Genomic DNA, 25,244 nt, shown 5'->3' with positions numbered 1-25,244 from the left:
TGACAAATCCAAGCATCTGACTCCAGCCCACCCCGGGCACCCCGGCCTGGCCTCCCTGCAGGCCCCGACACCCCGAGTGGGCCCTAGGAGGCCCCACTCTACCTTCTGTGTGGCTCGCAGGGCCCGGCTCCTGCCAGGGGCTTCTAGAGGCACACTCTGGTCCGACTGACTCCTGCATGCCAACAGGGATGGGGTGAAGGTTGTGCAGAGGCCAAGGGACAGGACAAGCAGCAGCGCCTGGGGCCTGGGAACAGCTGGGCCACAGAAGCTGGGCCTGTTCTCTGCTGAAAAGTCCTGTGCTGCTCCCACGAGGTAGCTCCAGGCCTCTTGGCCACTCACCTGTGAGTGACAGGGGTGTGGGGGCTCAGCGCAGGGGCTTGGACACGGACAGTGGAGGTATGTGATGGTGAACGCTCTGGTTGCTAGAATTTTCTTTTATTAAATTCTTGGGCTCCTCAGCAGAGAATTGGGTGCTATCGAAGGCAGGGGGCAGGGAGCACCCAGTGCCCATGTGTGTGAGCGTGGCCTGGAGACCACACTGAGACTCGCCACAGAGCTCACCGCTGGCCGAAGAGCGGCTTCTCACAGCCTGCCCTGGGGTGGGGGAAGGGGCTGGAACGCCAAGGGCCTCCTGCAACCTCTGGACCACCAAAGAAATAGCCCTAAGGGGACACTCCACTCCAGGCACAAGTGCTGTCGGTGCGGGTGACGCGGGAGCCGTGGCCCTGAGAGAGCAGCGGGGCCTCTCCTGGACTTTCGGCCTCCAGAAGCTCTCTGGGCTGGCCTGCAGGGCACACAGGTTTTAAATAAAAAGCTATTTTTAAAGACGTTATTAATAACAACGGGCGACCTTTCTGCTATACTTCATTTTGTAGCTGCCGCAAATCCTTTGGCTCAAAGTAGGTGACGCTAGTTCTGGAAACAAAAGTGGAGAGGACAGGCTTCAGAGCCCTGTCCTGGCGTGGCCCGGCCTGTCCCGACGAGCTAGCTGCCCCAGCCAGCTCCTGCTCGGAGCCCCATCTCCTCCCACTGGCAGCGGCCGTCCCTTCAGTCCCTGCGTCATGGCGGGTCGTGCCCCTGGCCTGGTCTCTGTGGCCTTCCTGCCCCCTGGAGCCCGGGGAGGGGAATCACTCCCATAGGGTTACCCGATTTCCCACGCGAATCTCCCGAGTGTTCTGGAACTGCCGTCTGCTTGCCATAGGTGACCTGGCGTCGGAGTGGGGGCTGACCCGCACGGCTGGGGCTCCACCAGGGGCAGGGCGCCCAGGTCCCCTCCCCACAACCGCACGCTCAGCCGCCTGGACAGAGGCCTTACCCGGCGCCTCCCGGTGCCAGAGCCGGACCAGGGCGCCTCTTACGGGGTGAGAAAGAAACTCGGGCGCGCTCTCACACTTAGGGGAGCCTGCTGAGTGTGCACCCCGCGGCTCTCTTTCAGGGGGTGATCGAGTTCTCACTGTGTCTGCTCTTCGCCAAGCTGGTCAGCTACACGTTCCTCTTCTGGCTCCCGCTGTACATCACGAGCGTGGGTGAGTGCCCGGGAGGCGCAGGGGGCCTGGGCTGGGGGAGGAAAGGCCCGCGGGATGCCCGAGCATCTGAGACCTGAATCAAGCACAGGATCCGTGGAAACACACAGACAGATGTGCGTCCGCTGCCATGGTAGTGGCCTGATGGGCCTGGGAGGCTGGGCGCGCGTGCCCCGGGCCCCGGCTCCACAGTCCTTGCTGTCCTGGGGCAGCTGCATTTAGGGTTAGCTCCCTCCCGCTGGGGTCAGGGCAGCTGGAGCAGGAGTGGCGCCTGGGCCAGCAGGTAAATGCTTCGCCACCTGACCTGGAGACTGCTTGTTGGAGACAACTCTAGGGAGAGCTGACAGTTGGCTCACGTTTCCAAAGTCCAGCAATGGCCCAAGCCTGATGGGAGGGCCGGGACCCGAGCAGGAACGGCCGGAAGGACACCGAGGGGTGTCAGCCTGGGGGTGGCCAGGGTGAGGGAGGTGGATGGGGGCTGCTTAGTAAGGGGTGTGGTCAGGAGGGTCCCGAGCCCCTGGACCCAGAGTCGGGGGTTGCAAGAAGGAAGAAATCGGGGCCCGTGGGAGGTGCGGGCACTGGTGAACCTGGGAGCAGAGCTGTAGGGTGGCGCTCCCAGCAGTGTCACAAGGATGAGGGGGGTGGCCTTGGGCTGAGGCCGACTAGACGGTAGAGGTCTGCGGGAGAGACGGGGCCTGCGGGAGAGGCCGGGGAGCAGGAGGTGCGCCTGGGCCCTGCGCTTCTCCCCATGGGTTACGGCAGGCAGCACGCGGCCCGTTCGGGTGGGCCCCCGGTCGCAGCTGCTGACCCCTCCCACCCTGCCCCTGTGGCTGCAAAAGGGGGGACATTTCAGCTCCTGGCACAGCAGCCAGCGTCACCCGTCTGAGGGAAGGAGCCCCCGTCTCTGCTCGGCTACCGGGCGCGGGGCGAGCTGGGCGTGGGCACACCACCAGACCTCCCCTCTGTGCCGGCGAGCCTCTCCCGGGCTGCCCTGCCCGGGCCACATCTGTCCCGTGCCCTGTGCCACTGCAGGGCAGGGCACTGCTCCACAGGCGGGTGGGGGCCGCCTCTGGGGCTCGCGTTCCGCTCTCCTGCGGGTCTACCCCCGCCGCGGGCTGCTCTTTCTCTTTCACCTGAGCCCATCAGTGACTGCTGCCCGGGACATGTGGTGCTTACGGGGTGAGGCTCGGGTGCTGGTCTCACAACCGCCCGGCGGCGGCGGCCCTGTCGTTCCAACAGATCACCTGGACGCACAGAGGGCTGGGGAGCTCTCCACCTTATTCGACGTGGGCGGGATCTTCGGTGAGTTCCTGCCACTTGCTCTTCCTCACGGTGGCAGAGGCACTCGTGGCCCCCACCCTGAGAGAGACCGTGCTCCCCAGATTGCTTCTCCGAGGGGTCTCTCCCTGGGAGTGATGGCCAACATGCTGGGGCGGCCCCTCCTGGCTCTCCTTTGGACAAGAGCCCCCCTTCCAGGGGCCGACAGCCTGGCAGTGCCTGTACCCTAACAGGTCAGGGGGCTCGGGGCCGGCCTAAGACGGGACTCAGAACTAGCAGGGCCCCTCATTGTGACAGCAACCCGAGACCTGTGTGGAGGTCAGGCCCCATCCGGTGGCTTCTGATGACAGAGAAAGGGCCTGGAGAGGGGACTGTCCAGCTGCTTCCCCCCTCCTGCCGTGCCACCTCTCCGGGGGGCAGCCTAAGAGCCTCCCACCGTGGCCATAGCCGGCCATTCCCATGGTGGGGGGCCACAGGTCCAGGCTGCCGGTCCCATCGGGAGTGAGTTCTAACCAGCGAGGGTTTCTCGCGAGGCTCCACATCCCTCCCCACCGGCGCAGGCGTGAGTGGCCTCAGCTGCATCGGGGCGTGCCGTCCAGACCCACACACCCTGGCCTCCTCTCAGGGCCTGTGCTCGGGGCCGGTTCTGGAAGGGCACGTTCCAGGAGGAGCCTCCTTAGCCCAGGTCCAGTTGGAGGGTCACCGGATGGTCCCTTGGCTGCCTCCCCCAACAGCAGCTGCCCCCCGCATTGCAGGTGGGATCCTGGCAGGTGTGATCTCAGACCGACTGGAGAAAAGAGCCTCCACCTGCGGCCTGATGCTGCTGCTGGCTGCCCCCACGGTGAGCCCTGCCGCCCTCTGGGCTCCCCAGCCCCTACAACCCCCTGCTCACACCTCCCACCCCACCCCACCCTCCGTGCCTCACCCTGCCCCCACAGTGAGCGCTGCCCCACTGCCTCTAGCCCACCCCCATCACTCCCCAAGGTGAGCCCTAAGCCCCCAGGCCCCTGGGCCCCTCCCCCACCGCTCCACAGCGCGCCCCGCCCCCCCACGGAGGCTGTGCAGTAACCGCTGTTCCCACAGCTCTACGCGTTCTCCACCATCAGCCAGGCGGGGCTGGAGGCCACCATCGGTGAGTGCTGTGCCCTCCTTGCCCATGGCCATGGCCTGGTGCACACGGCCTAGAACAGTCCCGGCTGGTTTTGGGGGGCTGTGGGGCGGATCATTTGCCTTTGAGGGCAGGTGTGGCGGCCAGCCACCCATGTGGCAGCAATAGCCTGGGGTGCCACTGGCACCTGGGAGTTCTCAGGCAGGATCAGCAGCCAGAGCAGGGCAGGGCAGCTCCCTCGGCCCCGGTCCTGCACCGCATGTGGGGGTCCGTGCCGACACCCCGCAGCAGCCAGCTCAGATTCTGACTCTGACACCGAGTAAATGACCTTCTGTCAGAACAAGTCACAGCCGGAGACTGGACAGCCGTAACCCCATGAAAGCTGGCCAGAGGGCAGGCTGCTGGTGCCAGGAAGAGCCTAGCTGGCCACTTGGGAGCGGGACAGTGTCCCAGAAACGGGCCCAGCAGCCCTGGCATGGGTCCCCTCGGGAGTGCCGGGGCATCCTCCACTGCAGGCGAGGCATGGGTGCGGGGCACAGAGACCGGGCTGGGCTACTCAGCATGTGGCTGCTTGCTCCCCGGGCATGGCCGCCACGGCCGCGTGGGTGCAGGGAACGGCCCCAGGCCCCTCACAGCCTGCGTGCTGGGAAGATGTGCCTGGGCTTTCAAGGCGCGCTCAGCTTGGGCCAGGATCCAGGGTGCTGCCTACTGATCGCTGGGGCCAGGGTGCTCTCCGGGGAGCTCTGGTCTCTCGCTCACCCCCTTCCGGTCTCTGGTCCCCACAGCCATGCTACTGCTCAGCGGGGCCCTGGTCAGCGGGCCCTACGCCCTGATCACCACCGCCGTCTCCACAGACCTGGTGAGTGCTGGCGGGGCCACCACGTCCTGGTGGCAGGTGGCCTGTCGGGAGCGCGGTCGACGGTGGCGGTAGGCAGAGGCCGCCCTTCCCCCAGGGGCTGAGCAAGGAGGCACTCCTCCCTCTGCTGCCCCCTCAGCCCTCCTGGCCTCCGCAGAGGAGGCCAGCCCTCCCCTGCTCCTGTGGCCCCAGAGCTCCTCTGTGTCTCCCCTGGCCCTTCTAGAACCCGACCCAGAGCCGCCAGCCAGCAGCAGGCCCTCCCATCTAGAAACCATCGCTGTCCACAGCCCCACACCCGTCCCTGCAGTCCTCTCTGGTGGCCTTGGGGGAGGAGTCTGCCCGTCACCAACCCCCCAGGGCCGGGGGCCTGTTCCCCTGGGGCGCCTCTCTCCTCTACCAGATAGCCAGCCCTCCCTAACGGCCTGTCCTTGCTCCTGTCTGAGCAGAGAAGATTCTGGAAGGGTCCCCACCAGACCCGTACCAGTAAGATCAGAGGACAGGAGAGAAGCTTTCATTTCCTTTCTAAATTCTGGGGAACCTGAGCACCCCTTCACCCACGTGTGTTCTGTATTATATATGTGTGTGCACACACACGCGCACGCCTTTTTTCTACCAGCTTTGGTTTATTTTGATAGTTTGGGCTTCTAGCATGTTTTGCCCTGATTTTTGCCCTTCTCATGTCCTCAGTTTGTGTGTGCACGTGGCTTTGGGGAGCCAGCACTCCTGGGGCTGCCCACAGGATGCACCCCGGCCCCAGTCCAGCCCTCCCCGCCCTCCGCAGCGCCCACTGTCCGGTGGGGTGACTTGTGGCCACAGGTGTCACAGGAGGGCCGGGCAGAACGGCTGGCAGCGGGGCAGGGGAGGGGTAGGGGAAGGGCGTGCCCACCCACTGCGGCAGTGCGGCTGGACCCAGGGGCTATGCTGAGGGGAGCACACGTGGAAGGTGCTCCTGGCGTGTCTGAGGATGGAAGACGCCACACGGCGCCTTTCCAAGGACAGATTGGATTTCCTAATGGAAACCCCCATGCTGACTCTCGGGCGACGTCTGGGCACGTGGCCGTGTGTCCTCTGAGCCGGGAGACCGCTTCGCTCATGCTCTCCTCTCCTCCAAGGGGACCCACAAGAGCCTGAAGGGGAACTCGCGGGCCCTCGCCACTGTCACCGCCATCATCGATGGGACCGGCTCTGTAGGTAGGTGGCACCGGCAGCCCCGCGCGCTTGGCAATGGTCAGAGGGCGGCCACGCTCCACATCCTGCAGAGCAGGGGCCGGTGAGCTCTGAAGTGTGAGCAGAGTGGAAGCAAGGCCAACCGGGACCGGTGTGGGCAGGGCCCGCCACTAAGGCCCAGAGGTCTGGAGGGCCTGGTGGGAACCAGTTTTCCTTGGTGGGAAGGAGCACCCCCCGCCCAGTTCCTCTGGGCCGCCGTCAGCAACCCTGCCACCGCTGCCCTCGGCTGCTTACTGCTGTCGTCCCAAGAGGGGCGGAATCGTAAATGTGATGACGGAGGAGTAGCAGGCCGCGGGCAGGCCAGATTCCGCATCAGCAGCCTCGAGGGCATTGGAGAGGATTCAGCGCCATGTCCCTGAGGGTGAGGGGACAACGGAGCCCCTAGGCCCCTCGGGAACGAGCAGGTGGTTGCTGGGACCCCAGGCCTGTGCCACCGGCAAGGGAGGTGGCTGTGACATCCTTGTCCTTTCCTGGTGGCGCCACCGCACCCCCGAGGACACCCCGCGGCCTCCCGCTCAGGCCCACCTACCCAGCTTTGTGCCCTCCCAGACACGAGAAGCCGAGGCCTGGCACTTGGCTGGTGTGGACCCACACCCCAGAGGATCTGGCAAGCAGCCTGGTGTGTCCTCTGCCATCCAGGCCCCGCTTGGGACAGAGGGGAGGGGCGGGAGGCAGGCCTGGGGATGGGGGTGTGTGCAGGGGTCAGGGGCCGGGGTGTGCTCCAGCAGCACAGGCAGGCACTTCCCAGAGGGCCGGTGAACGCGCCAGGGCCCGGGCCTGGTGGTCAGGTCCTTCATTCTGTTGGATCCAGGGGCGACAATTTGCTGGGCAGTCACCCCTCTGTTTAAAGTGAGACCATCCCTTTTGGGGCACCCCTTGGAGCCAGGATGGGTGTGCGGGCGGCAGGCTCTCACTACAGGCCTCACGCAGCCACGCCCAGGGCTCCGCACAGCAGAGACACGTGCTGGGGAGGCCAGGAGCCCTTGGCTGAGGCAGGCCTAGGGGCGGCGAGACTGAACCTTCCATCCCCCAGGCCTTGTCCGGTGAGCCCGCTCCTGCCCCGTGTGCCCCCGCCGTCCCATAGCTGCGAAGGAGGGCCTTTCACTGGGAGGCGCTGGGCACCATCCTGTTCCATGGGCCTGAGTGTGGAGGTTGTCCTGCTCCAGAGCCTTCCTCCACGTGACGCCGTGTCTGCTCTCCTGTTTCAGGAGCAGCCCTGGGCCCGCTGCTGGCCGGGCTCATCTCCCCGTCCGGGTGGAACAACGTGTTCTACATGCTGATGTTTGCGGACGCCTGTGCCTTGCTGGTAAGGCCCCGCCGTTCCCACAGCCTCTCTCACCGCGCCTGTGGTTTGCAGCCCGACGCCGGTGGTGCCCTCCCTGTGGGCACCCGCAGAGTCTGGGCAGGTCAGGGGCTGTGTGCGTGTCCAAGCCCTTAACCTGGGCTGAGCAAGGGTCAGAGCCAGGGCGACCAGCCTGCTCCCCAAGCTTTCACAGGGCTTCTCTGGGCCCAGCCGCCATGCCAGGAACAGGTGTGTGGGTCCAGCCGCCACTGCCAGGTATGTGCCCTCGCGGCAGGTGACCTGGCCCTTCCGCATCACCGATGCTCCCAGAGAGCACCCGAGTGGCGCCCGCGCCGGGCTGTTTGGGTGGAGGAGACGCTGCTCCCGGACGCCCAGGCAGGCGGTGGCCTTGGTGGTTCTGGGGTCGCCCTGCCCCCAAGAATGGAAGTGGTCTGTTTCCTTTCTTCCTCGCTGAGACATGGTCATGAGGCCCAGCCTGCTCTGCGCACACACCCGCACACCTCATCCCCAGAAAGGGCTCAGGGGACCCCAAGACAGCGTGTCAAGGATTTGGGGGTACCAGCTTCGTTGATGAAGTGAGGTGGTGGGTTCTCAGCCCTAAATACAGCGCCCGGGCCCCCAGAGCCACGCCAGCCTCCACTCACGAGCTGGAGGCTGCCCGGCGCTTCCTCAGATGGCTGGGTCTGTTCATGGCCGAGGGCCCCCCTGAAATCCTCAGCTCGTTTTCCCTAATTAGCAGTGAAACTTCCGTCACCGCAGATGTGAATAGACGCCATGCGTGTCCGCGACGTGCCGTCAGCTACACGCCAGCTGCGCAGGCCTGAGTGTCCAGGCGGGGGTGGCAGGGACGGCCCGCTGGGGAGGGAGGGGCCCGCGGCAGGAGGGCGCCCCACGCGCAGGTGAAGGCGAGGGCGGGCACTGTGGGAAGCCAGGTGCTTTAACATGGCCGGGGGGTCGGAGGGGGAACTGAGATTTTGAGAACGGAGCCAGATCCTTTCAGACAGACAGCGCTGGTCAGATGGAGACGGAGGGACAGTGGAGCCCAGGGAGGAAGCCGTGGGGAGACTGGAGACAGGAGCTGGAGGGGAGCTGGTCCAGGCCGCCGCCCAGTAGGCGCTCCAGAGGGAGAGGCTGGGCACCGAGGAGCATAGCCGAGAGCCCAAGGGGCCTGGGCAGCAGCCTTGTGGGGGGAGACGGCAGGAGAGGGCGCTGGCAGGCTGGGCGGGGCCGGGTCTTTTCAGAGAGCAAAGCACACAGCCTTCCCGCCTTCCCGCCTTCCCTGCCGTAGCGGCAGAAGTGGGCACAGGGCAGGTTTTCTATGACCCGAGCAGACGGGGTAAAGGAGAAGACAGTCCTGGAGCCCTCGGTGGCTTTTCAGGCCTTTATTGGGATTTACCAGGCACGCGGCAGGCAGGGGTGCTGGGGTGCCGGGAGGCGGGCAGGCTCCCAGCCCCCAGCGAGTCTTCCCTGTGTAGGGCTCTCCGGCCTTCTGGCGCGTTCTCCCTGCTTCTCGGCTCCTCATGGTTCTCGCGCGCTCGTTCTCTCTGCGTCTCTGCTCTCCTAAGCCCAGTCTCAGCCCAGGTGAATCCCATCTCCACGTGCCCACACCCCACTGCAGGTGCCGCCGTCAGGCCTGCGTTCAGGGCCGCAGGGATCCGTCACCCATCCTCATGGCGGGAGGGCAGAGGAGCCTGGTATCCTTTTCACTCACCCTGCACCCGCCTTCCCCGGCTTCCCGCCGTGCCTGCGCCTGGCCAGCGGCCTTTGCGGCATCTTCCCCAGAAAGACCCATTTCATTTCCAAATCATGATCTCAGCGGACCCCCTCGGTGCCTGCTCAGCACCGCTGCAGCCTCTCCCCGTGTGGGCTTCGCCGCGCCGCCCGTGTCCCCGCCGCGGGCTCCTCCTGGGCGAGCCGTGCGCAGGCCCCAGAGCTCCATCCTCGCCTTCGGGGTGCTTCACAGCTGCACGCCTCCGCCGCGCCCGTCACCGCCCGTGCCCCCGTGCTGTCCCCCCCACTCTTTATACCCCGGGTGCAGCGGCAGGATGGCCCCGAGCAAGACGGGTGAAGGAGAGTGAGTCCTGGAGCCCTCGGGGCTTTTTCAGGGTTTATTGAGTTTACGAGGTACACTGCCGGCAGGGGGCCCGGGGCATCGGGAGGCTGGCAGGCCTTCCCAGCCCCGGGCAGGTTGTCACTCTTCTGGGCTCTCCCGCGTGCTCTCGTGGTCGCGTTCTCTCGCTTGCTCTCCTTCTAGTGGCCCCGTTCTCCCGAGACGCCGCCCTTACAAGCCCATCTCAGCCCAGGCGCACCCACTTACGCAGGCCCCCACCCCACACCAGCTGCCGCCCTCAGGCGTGCGTTCAGGACCGCAGGGATCCATCATCAGTCCTGACAGCGGAAAAGCCTGACATCCTTTACCCCTACCCTGGGCCTCTGCGGCTGCGCCTCACCCGCTGACGGGGGGCGTCTGTCCAAGGCTCAGCAGGCCTCTGTTCTGCCTGGAGCTGGAGGTTTCGGGGCTCAGTTTAGCAGAATTGTCACTGTTACCCCCGACAGAGACCTCAGCGCCCGGGGCCCAGGGTGTGGGCCACCTCGTGGGTCCCCCTGTCTGACATGGACATTTTACGGTGGACTCGCGTCATTTGAACCATGGCTTGTGCCAGGCATCTGCCCTGACGGCCTGACCTCTGGAGCTGGGTCCTGTGTTTTCTGAACTCCCTCGGGGGCGCCCCCTGCCGGGAGCCAGGGCATCGGGGCAGGGCTGGAGGGTGTCCCTGTGCGGTGACCACGGTAACGGGGCGTCTATGTTCTGGGTGCAGCTCCTGGTCCGCCTCATCCACAAGGAGCTGAGCTGCCCCGGGCCGGTGTTGGCAGAGCAAGCGCCGTAAGTCCTCCCTGTGCCTCCCCTGCTGGGTTCATGGCCCACGGCGGAAAGGAAGCTTCCTGCAAGCTTCCCGCGTCCTGTCATCGCCTTTGTCGTGCTCACCCTTCCTTCTCCTCTGCTCGCCCTCCCTTCTCTCCTTGAGAGCACCGCTCATGGCGGCCTGTGGCCTGTGGCCACCACACTGTAAAATCTGGGTGGAAAGGTGTGAAGGGATCGGCCTCCTTTGTGCGAGAAGCCACAGCTTTCCACCCAGATCCCAGCGCCCAGAACTCAGGCTGCCGCCCCCGGCCCCTTGGTGTCTTGGCTCCGTCCTAAGGGCTGCTCCCCTCCCTGCAGGGCTGCTCCCCTCTCCCCAGGGCCACTCCCCTGCTGCGGGAATGCCGAGGGAGGGGAGCAGCAGTGGCTGGCCAGCTGCCCCCTGCCGGCCCTGTGACGCTGCCACTTCCCCCCCTTTCAGGCTCAAGGAGCACTGACACCCGGAGTGCGTGGAGGAGGCTGGGCCTGTCCTTCACCCACTGTCTCTCAAGGCAAAGTTCAAATAAAGGATCCTGTGTTGAAAAGAACGACTTACCTTGCGTTTTGCACATGCACCTGGAAAAGACACAAAAGCCAGCTTGAGAACTCCTGGTTCCATCTTAAACCGCGCAGAAGAAAGGGGTAGCAGGCGTCCGCCTCCGGCTGTCCGGGACCGCTGGCCTGTGCACAGGCTCCTGCAGGCCTGCGCCGCCACGATGGGTGCCGGCCGTGGGGACGGCGTGGCCCCAGGGGGGCCTCCGTCTCTCTCAGGGATCTCGGCCGGGACGCCCAGCGGGGCACATGCTGCTGGCGGCAGCTCTGATGGCGCCCACTGAGCCAGGTGGGAGGCCCGCGGGAACCTGCGACCCGGCACGTCGCGCCCCCCTGGAAACTGGCCTGAGGGGACAGTGAAGAAGCCACCGGCCTGGTAAGGGCCGGAGCCCCAGAGCCCACTGAGCCTCGGCCCAGCTTGAACCCCACACTGCCGGCGCCTGCAGGCGGGGAACCTTCCTCCGGAGACCAGAGGGGCCGGCAGGGTCTCCCCTCTCACGCACGGGCCCGATGTTGTCGCCACGCACCGGGCAGGTTATTTATCGTCGCTGCCACGTGGCGGGCCCTGCAGAAGCCTGAATGGCATTTGTTATTTATTAGGCCGCGCTCTGTCTGTCCTGCCCGCCTGCTCGCCCGATCGTCGCCCAGCGAGATTCTCGTCTGCTCTTTGAAATAAAATGTTTTATTTTTTAGAAAAATCTTGAGCAGAGTATTGATTATTTCTGTTGGCGTCTCGTCCGGTTAACAAGAGCCCTTCCAGTCGAGCCGGGGCTGCGGCTTGGAGCTGGCTGCGCGGGGCTGAGGCGAGCCTGTCCGCCAGGCCAAGGGCGCTGTTGTCCGCCCGGAGGCGGCGCGGGCCCGGCGGCACGGTGGCCGAGGTCGCCCTGGGCGGTGAGGAGCGGTGGCCCGGGGCTCGCGCGGCACTCTGGCTCTGGGAGCGAGGCCCTCCCCGTCTCCGGTGCTGGCGAGCCGCCTGCCCACACCGCACGGAGGGCCGAGCCCGCAGGAGGCCAAGCCGGCTCCAGGCATGCGGGTCCCATGAGTGGCGGGACCCGCCCCAAGACATAGGCTTGCTTCTTTGATAACCAAGACTCCTGGACGTGTGGAAAGCACCCGGCTACCCGAATGAGTCCCCACCCAGCTGGGGTGAGGCCGCACGCCTCACACGGGGCATGCTCAGTCCCCCGCCGCCGCGGCCCCCACGGCCTCCACCCTGGCTCCCGGTTTCCACAGTACCCGGCTAAAGACCAGGCGGAACAGGAAGCTCCGGGACCCCGCTTCTTAGTGGGGGCGTGGGGCCACGTCTCCAGCCTGGGGGGAGTCAGTGCCCGGCAGGCGCAGTAGACCCAGGCCATCGGGCACTTGCCAAGAAGTAGCCGCTGCCCACAGTGGGGCGGCAGGTGGTGGCGGCAGCTGCTCCCCCAGGACTGAAGGCCCCGAGGAAGATGCCCCAGCATTGAGGGAGCCCTAGAAGGCTTCCGCTGGAGAGGCGACCCCTTTGGAGGAGGGGGATACACGGCTGGTTTTTGGAACAGCTCAGCTGATCCCGTTCTCAGTCCACGAATGGAAGCTCTCGCCGTAACGCCGAGGAGAAAAACAATAGACAATTTCAGCCTAAAATACATCTTTTCATCCTGAGCAATAGCTGAGGTCACGCCGCCTGCCGGCGGCTGGGCACACTCTGTGTCTACGTGCAGACAGTGCCGGCCATGCGTGTCACATGTGTCACACGCGTCCCTGCTTGAGCCAGTGAGGGCGCCCACTCCCAGCAGGGCAGTGAGGGGCGGAAGGGGTGGCCGCCCGCCCCAGAGGATGGAGGAGCCGGCCTGGAAACCGCTGGAACCAGCCCCCGAGCAAAAGCGCCAGGCAGGAAGGGCATGTCCGCCGTCGCCTTTAAGGACAAGGATCTTCTGTGGTTCTTAAAGGCCCCGCGTGAGGCTCGCAGCCCTCGTGAGCCTCCAGGCATGGCAGCCGTTGCCCAGGTGCTGCCCGTGCGGCATCAAGCCACGGAGAGGAGAGGCTTCCCGCGGCAAGCAGCCCCGCGATGACGGCCAGAGCGCTGACGGCTGGAGCGCAGGCCCGCCGGCAGGGGCCCGAGGGCAGGCAGCCAGGAGGCTGCAGGCCCAGGCCCCGGCGCAGGCCTGAGTTTGTCTGGTTCTGCGCCGACTCTGCCGGGGGTGTTCGCCCAAGCACGGCAGAGGGAGTTTAGGCACGGGCCCCCCTGAGCCGAGCGTGGCCCGGCAAGTGTCTGGCGGGAACGTTTCTTTTCTTGGGCGCTTATTACTGTAGCAACGAATCCAGAAACACTGCCAAAGATCTGAGTTCGTCCCGCTCACGTCTCTATTCCACGCAGAGCCTGCCCTGTCTCGAGCCTGATGCTTGGGTGGGGTGACAAGTGGGCCTTGCACAGCCGCCTGCCGTCAGCCCCAACCCTGCACCCTGGGGCGTGGACGGAGGGTGGGGCCGGGCGCTGAGGGTTGGTGCATCACACAGTGGCGCAGCCACGACCCGTGTGACCAAGGGCGCAGCGACAGTGACAGCAGAAGTCAGCGCGCAGCGCGGAGGCAGGCGCCGAGGGAGAACTCAAAGCCGGTCACCGTCGTAGGAACTTCGATCCGCAAAGGGGCAAACTTAGTTCTTCTTCCTACAGGTGCCCCTATTTCTGTGGAGGGTAATTGTAGTGCAGTTAATCTGTTGGCAAAAATAAGTCTAGTTTCCAACAACTTGACGGGTCACGTGTGTGAGTGCAGCCGGGGTAGCCATCCTAGCGGCTGCGGAAATCTGCCCGCGTCAGAAGCCGCCTCTGCCGCAGGAATCTTCCTGCCACGGAGACGCGCTTGCTGGGGTTCCGGGTTCCGGAGGGATGAGGCGGGGAGAAAAGGTAAATGTCTCACCTTCGCCCGGTTACATTTACCAGACGTTGGTGGCTTCTTAGGGGGCGCCCAGGAGGGCAGTAGGCAGGGGGAGAAAATGTGGCTGAAAACGGAGGCCCGCACTTTCAGCTACAAAATGAGAAACGTTACTGTAAATACCCGTCACCACCCTTGACTTAAAGAAAGGGTGTGTGGTGTTTGGGGGGCTCTAGTGTGATTCTGATACCCTCTGGGGGTTGTTGATTAAAACCCTGGCTTGTTTTCTTTCTGAGGGCTCCAATGCAAGGCCTCTCGTTGCTCGGCAGGCTAAGGCGGCGCAGGGGGCAGCTGTTGAACATTCGCTGCTGAGGTGTAAGTTCTGAGCACGTGCTTTGCATGAAATTCAAAATCCTACGAAAGTGACACAATCATATGCCTTCAAAATAAACACATGCGCCTAAGACAGGCCCCACCCTGGGCGTCAGCGAGCGCCTGCCCTGGGCCGCCCCAGGTAACCGCGCCGCCGCCGCCAGCCTGGCCGCGAGGAGAGAGCCCGCAGCGCCGCCCGGCCGCGCGTCCAGGCCCACAGGGGTGGTCTCGGATGCACGGCTTCAGACTGCAGGTTTTCCTGACCCCAACTTCCCTCGTCAGCACGCGGTGAGCGTGCGTAACGGGCGGCCTGCGCTCGGGGTCACGTCCCCACACGCCGATGTCGTCCCTGAGGGGGCCGGATGGTCCTTCTCAGACCCCAGGCCGCTCCTGCCTGCAGTCACACTGAGCGCCGCGCGCCCCCTCGGCTGCGTGTGGTGTGGGGAGGGTCGGGGATTAAAGTGCAGGCGGCAATATCGAACTCAAATCCAAGAATCTGCTGTCGGCAACATTTCAAATAACATTTAGAATCCTGTCGACTCCTTGAATCCCGCGTGTTCACTTCCGCCGCTGGAACCGGCTTCCGTGCGCCCTGCGGCCTTCCCGGCTCCGTCTGTGACTCGGGTCCCCAGAGGCCCTCGTCTGCGTCTCCCCACGGGCTCCCTGGGACACGCCTCAGGGCAGGTGGCAGCGGCTTCTCCGGGCCGTGGCGGGGGCGCTGGGCGGGAAGGGGCGCCGGGTCCTCCGGGAGGGCAGCCCTCGCACGCGGCTCTGGTGTCTGCGGAAAGCCTCTCCGGTAACTGCATCCATGGGCTTCATCTGGAACTTGATTTGGGGGGTCTGTTGAGAACATGCAGACTGTACACACACAGGCGGGGGCCCCGAGCCTGCAGCGGCCGGGCGAGGAGGCCGTGAGCCAGGGGCCAGTGTGCCTCGGGGAGCTGCGCCGGGTCACGGGAGGCCAGAGGGCGCTTCCTAGGGGGGAGCTGACCTGTGCCGCGTGCTCTACGGCAGACCCACCCGGGAGGCGGCGTGGGGAGGGGAGCGGCCCCAGGGGCGCGAGGGGGTGGGGGGCTGGGCGGGTGGAGGCTCGGCTGTTGCCCTGGGCAGCGGCCCTCAGCGGACCTTCGGTGAGGGAGCAGCCCGCCAGGGAGCCCAACGCTGGCCGGGAGCAGGAGAGACTTGCGAGCAGAGGCGGAGGCTGAAGTCCAAGCTCCGCGGGGGCGGGGCGGGGCTGTGAGGGGGACGGGGCGGTGGTCCTGGCCAGCGGGCCCGGTGAGGCGGGTCAGAGCCGTCCACCTCAGCCCTTTCCGACAGGACTTCCTTGTTCTGTTGGCTCCCGGAATGGGGTGCTTTGGCTCCGTCCAAGGGTCAGGCCGGCCTGCTCTGGGGTGACCTCCGTCTTCGTCTGCCCCGGTGACTTCAGTGTGAGGGGCTGCGGCGGCAGCTCATGCTCCCAGGCGCATTGGCGCCCCGACTCGGGCACCTGGCCCACCAGGCTGGGAAGTGCAGGCGGCGTCTGGCAGCGCCCACCTGGTCTTGCCTCCTGCTCCTCCAGCGGCCAGTGCTGGGCGAGCCCGGCCTCCCAGACACCGGGGAGTCGAGCTGGCCCAGGGCCAGCTCAGGTGGGTCCCCTCTTCCAAGGCAGAAGGTGGGCGGGGTGGGGGCCGGCTTCAGGCCCCCAGCCCTGCCCCACGGATGCCAGAGGCTGGCCAGGGCCACAGACCTGCCCCACGTCCCAGCCCCCCCCAAGGGGCCACCCAGCCCCGCACTCGGCTTCGTTTGCATCGTCTTCCTGAAGCGAAATCCACGCCCTGTACAAGGAGCCCTCTGCGGCCCGCGACGGGTGGTGTGGCTCCTGGCTGGCCCGGGGACACCTGTGTCACAGCCTGCTCTCCCGCACCCCAGTCCTTCGAGTTTAACGTGAGGCGTGTCACATAGCCTGGCCCCAGGCTCCTTTCAGCACTTCTAGGGCAGAATGTCTGAGCACTAGGGCGCGGTGGGGACTGCGGCGTGGTCGCTTGTTCTCACAGGGATGCGCTCGCACGACCCCACAGCAGGATGGAGCCTCGGCCTCGGCCTCGGCCCCTGCAGTGCAGCTGGGCCAGGGGCTGCTGGCCCGGGCTGTGTCCAGCAGGCCCCACTCGGTGGCCCCTGTCTGGGAGACACACCAGGGGTCAGCTTTGGCCTTCACGACAGCGGGTCCTTTCACCCGCCTGCCCTGTGTGTAGTGCCAACAGGCGGGTGAAGGGGCTCCCCACTGTGCCCCCTTCCCAGGCGGCGGAGCCACCCTGACTCCTGGGGAGAGGATGCGCAGCAGGGTCACCCTGGCACTGGCGAGAAGGGACAGCTCCCGCACCTCTGCCCTCGCTCCCAGAGCCGCAGGCTGGGTGGACAGTGACTGTCTCTGGGTGCCCAGCAGGGGACACGGCCGTCAGTGCCGGAATTATCAATATTTGAGGCGCAGAAACGTCCTTGCACCGGGCTGGGGCAAGCTGGGAGGGGCAGGAGCTAGGGAAGGGCCTGCCACCAGCACGGCTGCACCGTGGGGCCCGCCAGACCGGCTGGACCAGCACCCCCAGACAGACAAGGTCGGGACCTGGGCCCGGAGTCGGGGCCTCCGGGCGGGGAGGGTCGCTCTGTACACGCCAGGGCTGTGCCACGGCCTCCTCCAGCCCCGAGGGTCCTGGTGCCTCAGACCCCAGAGCAGGGGACAAGCGGGAGTGGACCAGAAACTAGCTGGTCCTCACACCTGACCACCCTGACGAGACCCCCCCATGGCCCAACCCCTGGAGGCCCCTCGTAACGCGCCAGCTCCCAACAGGCCCAGCCTTGGGCCCTGGAGCAGCCAACTGCCCCGCCAAGCAGCGCAGCCTCGCCCCTTCCCCGCACAGGGGCGGCTGTGCTTCCGGCTGCGCCTGTCGAGTGGGGCCAGGCCCCGCTGCACCGGGCCTCCCGGCGGCCGTGACACTCTGGAGCTGACAGCTGGGCACCCCCCGCCCCTGCGCGCTCCCAGGGTGCTCCCCGCTGCACCGGGGCCATGTGGCAGGCGGGCAGCGGTCACGGCGCCCAGCCCAGCGAGCCCCTCAGCCTGGGGAGGAGGCTCCGACACAGCCTTGGTGCCTGGTGCTGCAGAAAGGCCCCCAAGGGGGGCCTCCCCGGTGGCGCAGTGGTTGAGCGCTGGGTTGCGAAGCTGCCGGCGACCTCTGCGGCGCCGGTTCGATCCCCAGCTGCTCCCCGGCCACCTGAGGAGGGTCCCACATGGCGCGCAGACCTCTCCTGCCGCCCGCTGCTCCCCTCAGCAGTGTACCTCGGTCCTTCTGCCTGCTCTGCTCCCCGCTCTGGCTCTGGTGAATTCTCTCACCCTCCCGCGCTTCTGACTGTGCCCAGTGCTTGTATAAACAAAAAACAAACAAACAAATAAATAATAAAAAAAAAAAAAAAAAAAAAAAAAAAAGAAAGGCCCCAAGGGGCCGCTGGGCAGCAGAGTCAAGCCAGAGCCAGGAGGAGCCCGCCAGCGTCGTGACTCCAGGACGGCTGCCCTGCCCGCTGGCCGCCTCCCGGCGCCCTGGCTCCGGTGTGCCCGCCCCTCCCGGCCCCTCTGCTCAGATGAGCCGCCACATTGCCCGAGCGCAAGGGCCCCCCGGTCTTCCCCACAGTGACAGGCGAGCGTCACCCCCATTTCTCTGTGGAACAGAAAACCTGGCTTCCATGCAGCCACGAGGAGAGCGCAAAGAAGAAGGTGGGGCTCCCTGGCGCCTGGGAGCACCAGACCCTCTCACCCGCCCCCGCTGTTCCCTCCTGGCGCCCCCCACGAGGTGCCGTGAGGATGGGGGTCCTGGGGGGCGAGGTCTAGATGGGAGCTCAGGGTGGGTCCCGGGAGGGAGCTCGTGTCCTCGCGTCAGGCCAAGGAGCCCCCGGCCCTCGCGCGCACCTGGGCCTCCCGAGACCCTCCCGCGGGCCCCTCAGGCCGCTGCCCCAGACGGGGCGCCCGTCTCTGCTGTGAGCCCCCCGGCCCCAGCTCCGGCGACACGTCCCGAGACCCGGCCTCCTTCGGCGCAGCCAGCGCCCCGTGGGGAGGACCCGCGAGCCCCGGCCGCCTGCCTCCCCCCGGCGCCCACTCGCCCCTCCCCGCCTGCCGGTGGCACCCTCACGCGGTCCCCCCATGTGCTCCGTGCCCCATTTTCCTGGGCAAGGAGGTCTCCCCAGAGCCCCTCAGATCCCGGGGCTCCTAGCTGGAAGATCTGTTTTCTGGGTCACTCTTTGCCCAACTGCTTAATTAGCCAGGCTCCCAGGAGGCGCGTCTGGAGTCAGGGACGGTTCTGAGCAGCAGGGCGTGGGCGGGGCCCGGAGCTGCCAAGGAGGCGCCGCTTCCACCGGGCGCGGAGGACCGGCCTGGCCAGGGCCCCAGGCGGAGGCCCAGTGCGGAGCCCGCCGGGGGCGCAAGGGTCTGCGGCCGGGCCGCCCGCCCCTCACCCTCCCGGTCTGCCCGGCTCCCCCCCCCGCCCCCGGGAACCCACCGAAAGCCGGAGGGGAGCAGCCGGCAGGTCTGACCCGGGGTCAGCCCCAAGGTGGAGAGGCCGGGCGGGTGGACCTGAGGGCCGCACCGGCCGTCGCTCCCGGAGCTGCCCTCTGCTGCTGGCTCTGCCCCCTGCTCAAGGCCGGCCAGTCACGTGGGGCAGACACCGCTGCCCCCGCCCCAGCTGAGCTCAGCCAGCAGCGCCTGCCGGTGAGTGCGGGTCTGCCCGGGGGAGCCTGCCCGGACCCCACGTCGTGATCACTCTGCGTCACACCGTGTGCCTGTGCGCCGGCGCCCAAGGTCCTGCCAGCCCTGCCCACCATCCGCCGTCACCACCGAGCCGCCCGTCACCCGTCCACCCATCCCCGTGCCCTCGCCCAGGCGCCCCGCCTCCTGCCCGCGCGCCGTCCGTCTGTCCACAAAGCCATCGTGCAGGACCCGTCCTCCCGCCCTTCAGTGCCGGCGGCTCGGGGCGCCCACCCCCAACTCGCCCTCCTGCCTGGCGCCTCTCCTCCCCTCTCCTCGGAAGGTGGGGCGAGGCCCAGGGGCACTGCCCGGCGCCAGGAAGCCGCGCCTCTTACAGGGTCACCATCCCCTCTCCGAGCTGGGGGGCCGGGGTCACCTCACAGCACCGCACGGCGGGGAGGGCCGGCGGGGAGGCCGCAGGTCACCGCAGTTTACCCTCTTCCCCAGAGAAGCGCGCGTGGGCTGTGGCCACCTTGGGGTGCGGCCACCTGGGGTGCGGCCACCTTGGGGTGCGGCCACCTGGGGTGCGCTCACCTGGGGGTGCTGTCACCTGGGGGTGTTCTCTGGTTCGCGTTTTGTTCATTTGAAAAGCAGGTCCGTGCCCCCTCGTGGGCAGCGCGCAGCCGCCATGGTGATTCACGCCTCGGAGCAGCGGCCCGGGCGTGGGAGGCCTGGCGCTGGCCGGGGCCCCGCAGCCCGGGCTCCCCCGCTGAGCCGACAGCTCTCCTGCTCCGAGCGCGCTGGCGCGACAGGCTGCGGGCGGCTCGCGTGCTGCTCCGCAAACACCCTGACGCGGCTGCGGAGCCTTCCAGGGAAGCCTGCGCACTCTGCGGAGGCCTCTGCCTCTCGGGTTCATGCATTTCACCCACCACTTTCTTTTTCAAAGTCGGGGAGTGAGCGGGGCGGGTAAAACTAGCAGCTGGGGCGGGGGCGGGGGCCCCGGGGGTGCAGGTCGCCCCACCTTACACACACAACTTCCGGGCCTGGGGTCCAGAGCAAAGGCCCGCAGCTGGCACCCCAGCTGGACAAGGGCTCTTGCCCTCGGGGGCCAGGCTCTCCAGACGGGCAGGACAGGCTGGGGCGAACCTGCGCGCCTGTGCCGGGGAGAGCTCGGACTTGGCAGGAAGGAAAGAGAAAAAGCAGCGGGACGGGCAGGTGGGGCGCGGGAGAGCACAGAGGTGCCCGAGGCCAGCGCCAGCCGAGCATCCAGGCCTGTGAGTGTCATTGGGTTATAGCCCAAGCCGGACACAGGCCCGAGCACACCCCATGAGGGGCGAGGGCTGAGCAAGCTGGCGCGAGGGGCCAGAGGCTCCCCACAGATTCAGCCCTCCGGGGGCCTGCACCCCACAGAAGAGCGGGCTGGCAGCAGCGTCCCCCAAGACGGCCAGTATGGGCAGGGGCAGCTCAGCAGGAGGCCAGGCCAGCCCAGAGGGGCCCTGGAGGCGACGTGAGCCCCCACACACCCAGCCTGACCTGGGAAGGTCATCAGCCCCCACACAGCCAAGGGCGTGGAAGCCCCAGAACCTGAGCCTGTGGAGCCCAGAGGGTCGGGGCGGCGGGAGCTCGGCCGTGCGCGGCCCAGGCTGGAGCAGCCCAGCCAAGAACACCCGCAAGCAGGGGCGCCATGCGGGCGCTGAGGGCACTCCCAGCCAGCCTGGCACTGGCCTGTGCCTGTGGGAAGCTCTGAACAAAAACTCATTTAACAAATAAATGCGCCATTAAGCTCGTGACTCATAGACATGATGGCGAAGCCTCGCTGGACTCGCTGTCCGCCCCGCCTGCCCAGCTGGCCCTGGGCCCGAGCCTCACCCCTGGCCTAGGAAGTGCCCGACTCCTTGGGCCCCAGGCCGGCAGGACGCAGGTCTGGGAGCCGCCAACCAGCCCCAGGTCAGGGAGCCGCCAACCACCTTCTGAGCGGAGCCGAGGCCCTCACCGGAAAGCGGCGTCCTCTTGCCCACCCAGGCGCGGGGTGCAGGCCCTGCTGTAGGAAGGAAAGGCTGGGGGACCCGCCTCTTACCTCACCCGAACACGGACACTCTGACCGGGCGCGTCGGAGAGGAGAGGCCTGTGGCGTCAGACGCCCCCGGCCGAGGGGTCTCCCTGCGCTGGCCTTGAGTCCCAGTGAGGCAGTGACACCAACTTGGGCCTCTGCGATGCTGGCCATGACCCAGCAGGGACGCGCTGCCCTGGGCAGGGGGGCAGGAGGGATGGCCGTGGCCGCTGTGCGGGGCTGGCCGGGGGCAGGACGCCCCCAGCAGTGCCTTGGCTGAAGGGCAGCAGGTCACCCGGCCTGCGGGCAGCAGGGCGGGCAGCGCCCAGTCTCAGGTCACCCTCTGAGCTGTGGGCCCTCCCGGCAGTGGCCCAGGGCACAGGAAGACATCGTCTTCCCCACTCCGCGTGCTCCAAAGGGGCCGCTCGGCAGCCTGGAGCCGCTCCAGAGGGGCCGCGCCTCCGGGTCCCCACGGCTCAGCTCCATCCTCAGCAGGACGGAGGCAGGCGAGGAAGGGGCCTGGGCGTGTGGGCCTCGGGCGTGTGGCTGCACGGACGCCCAGCTGGGCCCCCCACTGGCCCCCGAGCCCAGCTTCCAGGCAGAAAACCTCCCTGAGCAGAGCCGCCCTGCCCGGAGGCTGCTGCCGCCCCACAATGCCCAGCACTCGAGAGCCCGCCGGGCAGCCACTGCACCTGCCGGCCTGGGCTCCCCGCATTGGCCCCAGATGGGCTCGGGTCACCCCAGCCTCCATCCTCAGCGGCTCACGTCACACTAGAGCAAGCCCCTGTCCTGTGAAGCCGCCCAGGCTGGGCCCCAGCGGCCCCTGCCCGCCACCACCCCCTGTTCCAGGCTCACCTCCGCGAGGGCGCCGCTACCCGCCCCCGGGTTCCCAGCCCCGGTGCGCCCTGAACCCGCTTCCCGAGCAGGGGAGCTGCTGGCCGCCGGGGCGGAGCTGGAGGGCGGGCTGGCCTGTCCGCAGAAGGCAGGCGGCCACACTCCTGCTCCCCGGCTGACCTGGGCCTGGCGCTGCTGGGAGGGAGCTTGGGGGACTCGTGGGGGAGACCCTGGGGAGGATGCCCTTGGCAGAGACGAGGGCAGCCCTTAGCTTGGCTTGTGCTCTGAGGGTGAACTTTCTCTGTCTCCTTCTGTCCCAGCACGGGGGGGACCTGCTTAGCCTCCTCCTTGGGACTCACTGCCAAAGGCAGCGCGGCCTGTGGCAGGTGCCAGGCCTCAGGGCCCCCGTGCGGCAGCCTGCGAGCTGCCTCTGCGCCGCGGGGCGGGGCGGGCGGCCTCAGGAGCCACCCCCTCCCCCGCGGCGCGCACGCCAGCCCTGGGAAAGCCCTGCACGCGGAGTCTGCTTTCTTCGCCTTCGTGCCGTGGATGGCTGGACCTCCTTTAGGGCTTGCGCCCCTTAATAGTTCGGGGCTCCTGGGCACCCCTCTGCTGTGTGCTAACACATCCGCTCCGGAGCTTCCCCTCCACTTGATGCACGTCTCTGTTCAGATGTTCCCTCTCCGGGGCGCCTCCCTGACCACCGCATCCACGACGGCAGCCCAGGGGTCCTCTGTCCTTTCCAGCTTTGCTCTCCCCGTGGTCGGGCTTCCCTCCGCCCTGACGCCGCGCGCCTGCCGCTTGCTCATCGTCTGTCTCCCCGTCAGGATGCAGGCCCCTGGCGGGTGTTCGTCATCTGTTTCTCGAGCGGAATACAAGCCCCCGTCCTGTTTAAATAGGGCAAGTGCCTGTCCCATTTACCGGACATGCTTCCACAGGCCTCCTGGAGCCGGCGCTGGCACACGGTGCCCACGGGGGAGGGGCGCCTGCTCTCCTCTGGCTGCGCGAGCTCGCCGGAGCAGGACCCTGCGCCGCATCTTTGTCCCCACGTCTGAGCAGGGTCCGGCGCCCCGTGGGTCCAGGGCTTCACCTAGCGTGGTGGCGGTTTGACTTTGGGCCGCGCCCGGAGAGGGAAGCGCTGGTAGGCCCCGGCCCTCGCCCCGACAGCCGGCCTCTCCGTGTGTGTGGCCGTGTTTCCAACCTCTGCAGAACCCTTTGGATTCCCTCCACCCCACCTCACCTAACTTCTGGCAGATCTTTGGAAGCCTCCAGCCGCTTCTAGAGAAGGGCGGTGGCCAGGGGTCCGTCTGGGACTGGACTCCCCAGCTCGCCCTGGGCGGCGGGCCAGGCGGCATCCCAGGAAGTAAGTCCGAGGAGAAAGTAGGGGGACCCCGGAGGCCGCATTCGGTCAGAGCTGTCCTCGGCGTCCAGGACACGGCCGGGGCGGCTGCTGGTGTCACATCCAGGGAGGCAGCCCGAGGCGCCTGCTCCCCCCACATCACACAGCTGCTCGACCCACACATCAGTGACAGCTCAAGCGCCGAGGAAGGAAAAACAGTAAGATTTTCCTACGGTGAAGATGCCTCTTCTCCGGCGCCTGCAGCCCGCGGGATGTGGTCCTCGCGCGGGCCGGGAGGCGCGGGGGTGGTGGCTTTCGTGGGAGGCACAAGAGGAGGTGCGCTGACGGGAGCCCTGGCTGCTCCCCACTGGGAGGGCTCCGGGCCTCTCCCTGTGGCCCTCGCAACCCCCTGGGGCTTGGGACCCTCGGGAGGGAGAGGGGCTCCGTCGGCGTCGGGGGAGGCGACACCGGCTGGCCTGGGCACGTTAGGCGGAAGGACAGTCTCCGCGATCGGCAGTTTGCTGGCCGGTCGAGGGGCGGGCTCAGGCCCGGGAAGCCGTCCAGCCGTTTCAGCCTGTGAGCGCCGACCCCCCAACACCAGCTCGCTCTCCGCTTACACAGGGAGGAGCAGCGAGTCACTGGCCTTGAGATGGGGATTATTCTTGGCCGGAGGGGCTCCCGGCTCTCAGCTGTCCCGACCGAGGCTGTGCTGAGGACAGTGCGGGTCTGCCTCTCCCTTCCTGAGGATGCTCTGGGATCGTCAACTCTTCTCCATCTGGCTGCCAGGCCATCCGTGGGGGCGAGAGGCCGGTGAGCCGCAGCAGCAGACTCCCACCCGGGCTTCAGGGGGCGCCTGTTCACGCTGAAGTCTAGGGAGAGGCCTTTGCCCTCTCGGCTGCTGGACTGGGGCTGGGCGGGCCCCCAGGACATTTCACAACATGCACAGACAGCCGAGTGCCCAGGAAATCAGTCACAACTGCGGGGAGCAAGGCCGCAGAGAACTCTGAGTGTATGGAAAGAGCCTTTTCCACTACAACATGGACGCCCTCTGGCCCTCAGAGCCTTCATTCCACAGATTTTTAAAACGTTCCAAGGCCCGGTGGGAGTCACCCAGCAACCGGGCACAGTTCTCCTCTGGAAGAGGCTGGCAATTAGGCCGGAATGCCGGGACCTGGGGATGCGCGCCCAGAGCAATCGAGGTCTGCATGTGAATTAGGCGCTCACGTCCTATTTCTGGGGACAAGCCCGTCCTTGGGCAGCCGGCCCCACCCCCGGCGCAGGCTCAGCACCCACCGCCTGCGCCAACGGCCACCTGGGTCCTGGGCTCACCCTCCCCCTACCGACTGACCGCAGCAGCCGCGCTGGGCCACCTGGGGAGCCTCTGGACACGGGGCGCTGAGAACAGATGCGGAGGCCATCGGGCTGGCCCATCCCCGGCCCCCGAGGCCCAGGTGGAAAGAAGCTGGGGACGGGCATCTGTATTCAAACACCCCAGCCCCGGCACCCAGGGACACACTGCGACCCCCAGGCCCGTGACGTCATCCTTGTCCTCACCACGACGGCAGCTCCTTGAGCACCAGCGCTCGCGGCTCCCAGCGGGTGAGCCGGCCTGAGTGACCTGCAGGTCAGTGTGGTCCAGGAGAGTGACCGCGGCTGCGGTCAGCCCTGCTCCGTGCAACAGCTGGGGGGCAGCGGCTGGGGGCAAGCCTGCGCGGGGAGGTGTTGAGAGCCGGTGTGGCCCTGCTCCGGGTCAGGCGGGTCCCAGCTTGGGGCGGCCCCCGTCCGGTCCTCGCTGCCGGGGCCTGCTGCCGAGGGGCCTCCGCGCTTGCGTCTCGGCCGAGGCTGGGGTCAGGGCTTCAGCCCCGTGGCCAGAGAACACGGTCGTCCTCGCGACGCCGGGCAGGGAACGCGGCCCGTGGGGTCCGCACGGGTGACCCTTCCACCTGGATGCTCAGGGAGGCCGGGCAGCGGCGGGCAGGAGCGGGCCCTTGGCGGCGCAGGCCACGGCCCGGTGCGGGGGGCTGCTGTGACGTGCACGCAGCAGTCACCTCGGGGACAGGGGCGCCCTCAGCTCCGGTGCAGGGCCAGGCCCCAGCGGGGCACCCAGGCTCAGCCTTGCCCTCACGAGGACACGACCCGCGGGAGACCGTGACGGTCGCGGGGTGCAGAGCCCGCTGCTCTCCCTAAGGGGATCGGGAGGAGCTAGTCCCGTGCAGGCCCTGGCTCCCCGCTGGCCCTGAGAGGCGCTCCCGGCCGGGGCCACCTCCACTGATGGAGGAGGATTCCGAGGTTCGGGGGACATGGAAGTTGTCCAGGGCCACACAGTGGGGGGTCTCAGAGATGTTCTGGGGC

At 67.3% G+C, this 25,244-nt stretch overlaps 1 protein-coding gene across 7 annotated transcripts in view; it reads left to right on the top strand.

Moving 5' to 3' along the window:
* The window catches only part of SLC37A1 (solute carrier family 37 member 1), a 42,228-nt gene extending 31,530 nt beyond the window's left edge, over positions 1-10,698 (top strand). For all 7 annotated transcript variants that reach the window (XM_037524896.2, XM_054700256.1, XM_054700255.1 and 4 more), the window contains 9 exons: positions 1,436-1,526; positions 2,763-2,825; positions 3,557-3,642; positions 3,885-3,933; positions 4,695-4,768; positions 5,878-5,956; positions 7,201-7,298; positions 10,115-10,179; positions 10,637-10,698. In XM_037524896.2, the coding sequence (XP_037380793.1) occupies positions 1,436-1,526; positions 2,763-2,825; positions 3,557-3,642; positions 3,885-3,933; positions 4,695-4,768; positions 5,878-5,956; positions 7,201-7,298; positions 10,115-10,179; positions 10,637-10,652 (621 nt within the window). In that variant the 3' untranslated portion in view covers positions 10,653-10,698. The remainder of the gene's footprint in view (positions 1-1,435; positions 1,527-2,762; positions 2,826-3,556; positions 3,643-3,884; positions 3,934-4,694; positions 4,769-5,877; positions 5,957-7,200; positions 7,299-10,114; positions 10,180-10,636) is intronic.
* The last annotated feature ends 14,546 nt before the right edge of the window (positions 10,699-25,244 follow it).

This window comes from Talpa occidentalis, unplaced genomic scaffold (genome assembly GCF_014898055.3).
Source record: "Talpa occidentalis isolate TD23 unplaced genomic scaffold, MPIMG_talOcc4v2.1 talOcc4.4, whole genome shotgun sequence".
In the NCBI taxonomy this organism is placed as follows: domain Eukaryota; kingdom Metazoa; phylum Chordata; class Mammalia; order Eulipotyphla; family Talpidae; genus Talpa; species Talpa occidentalis.
This window is presented reverse-complemented; position numbering and strand designations above follow the sequence as displayed.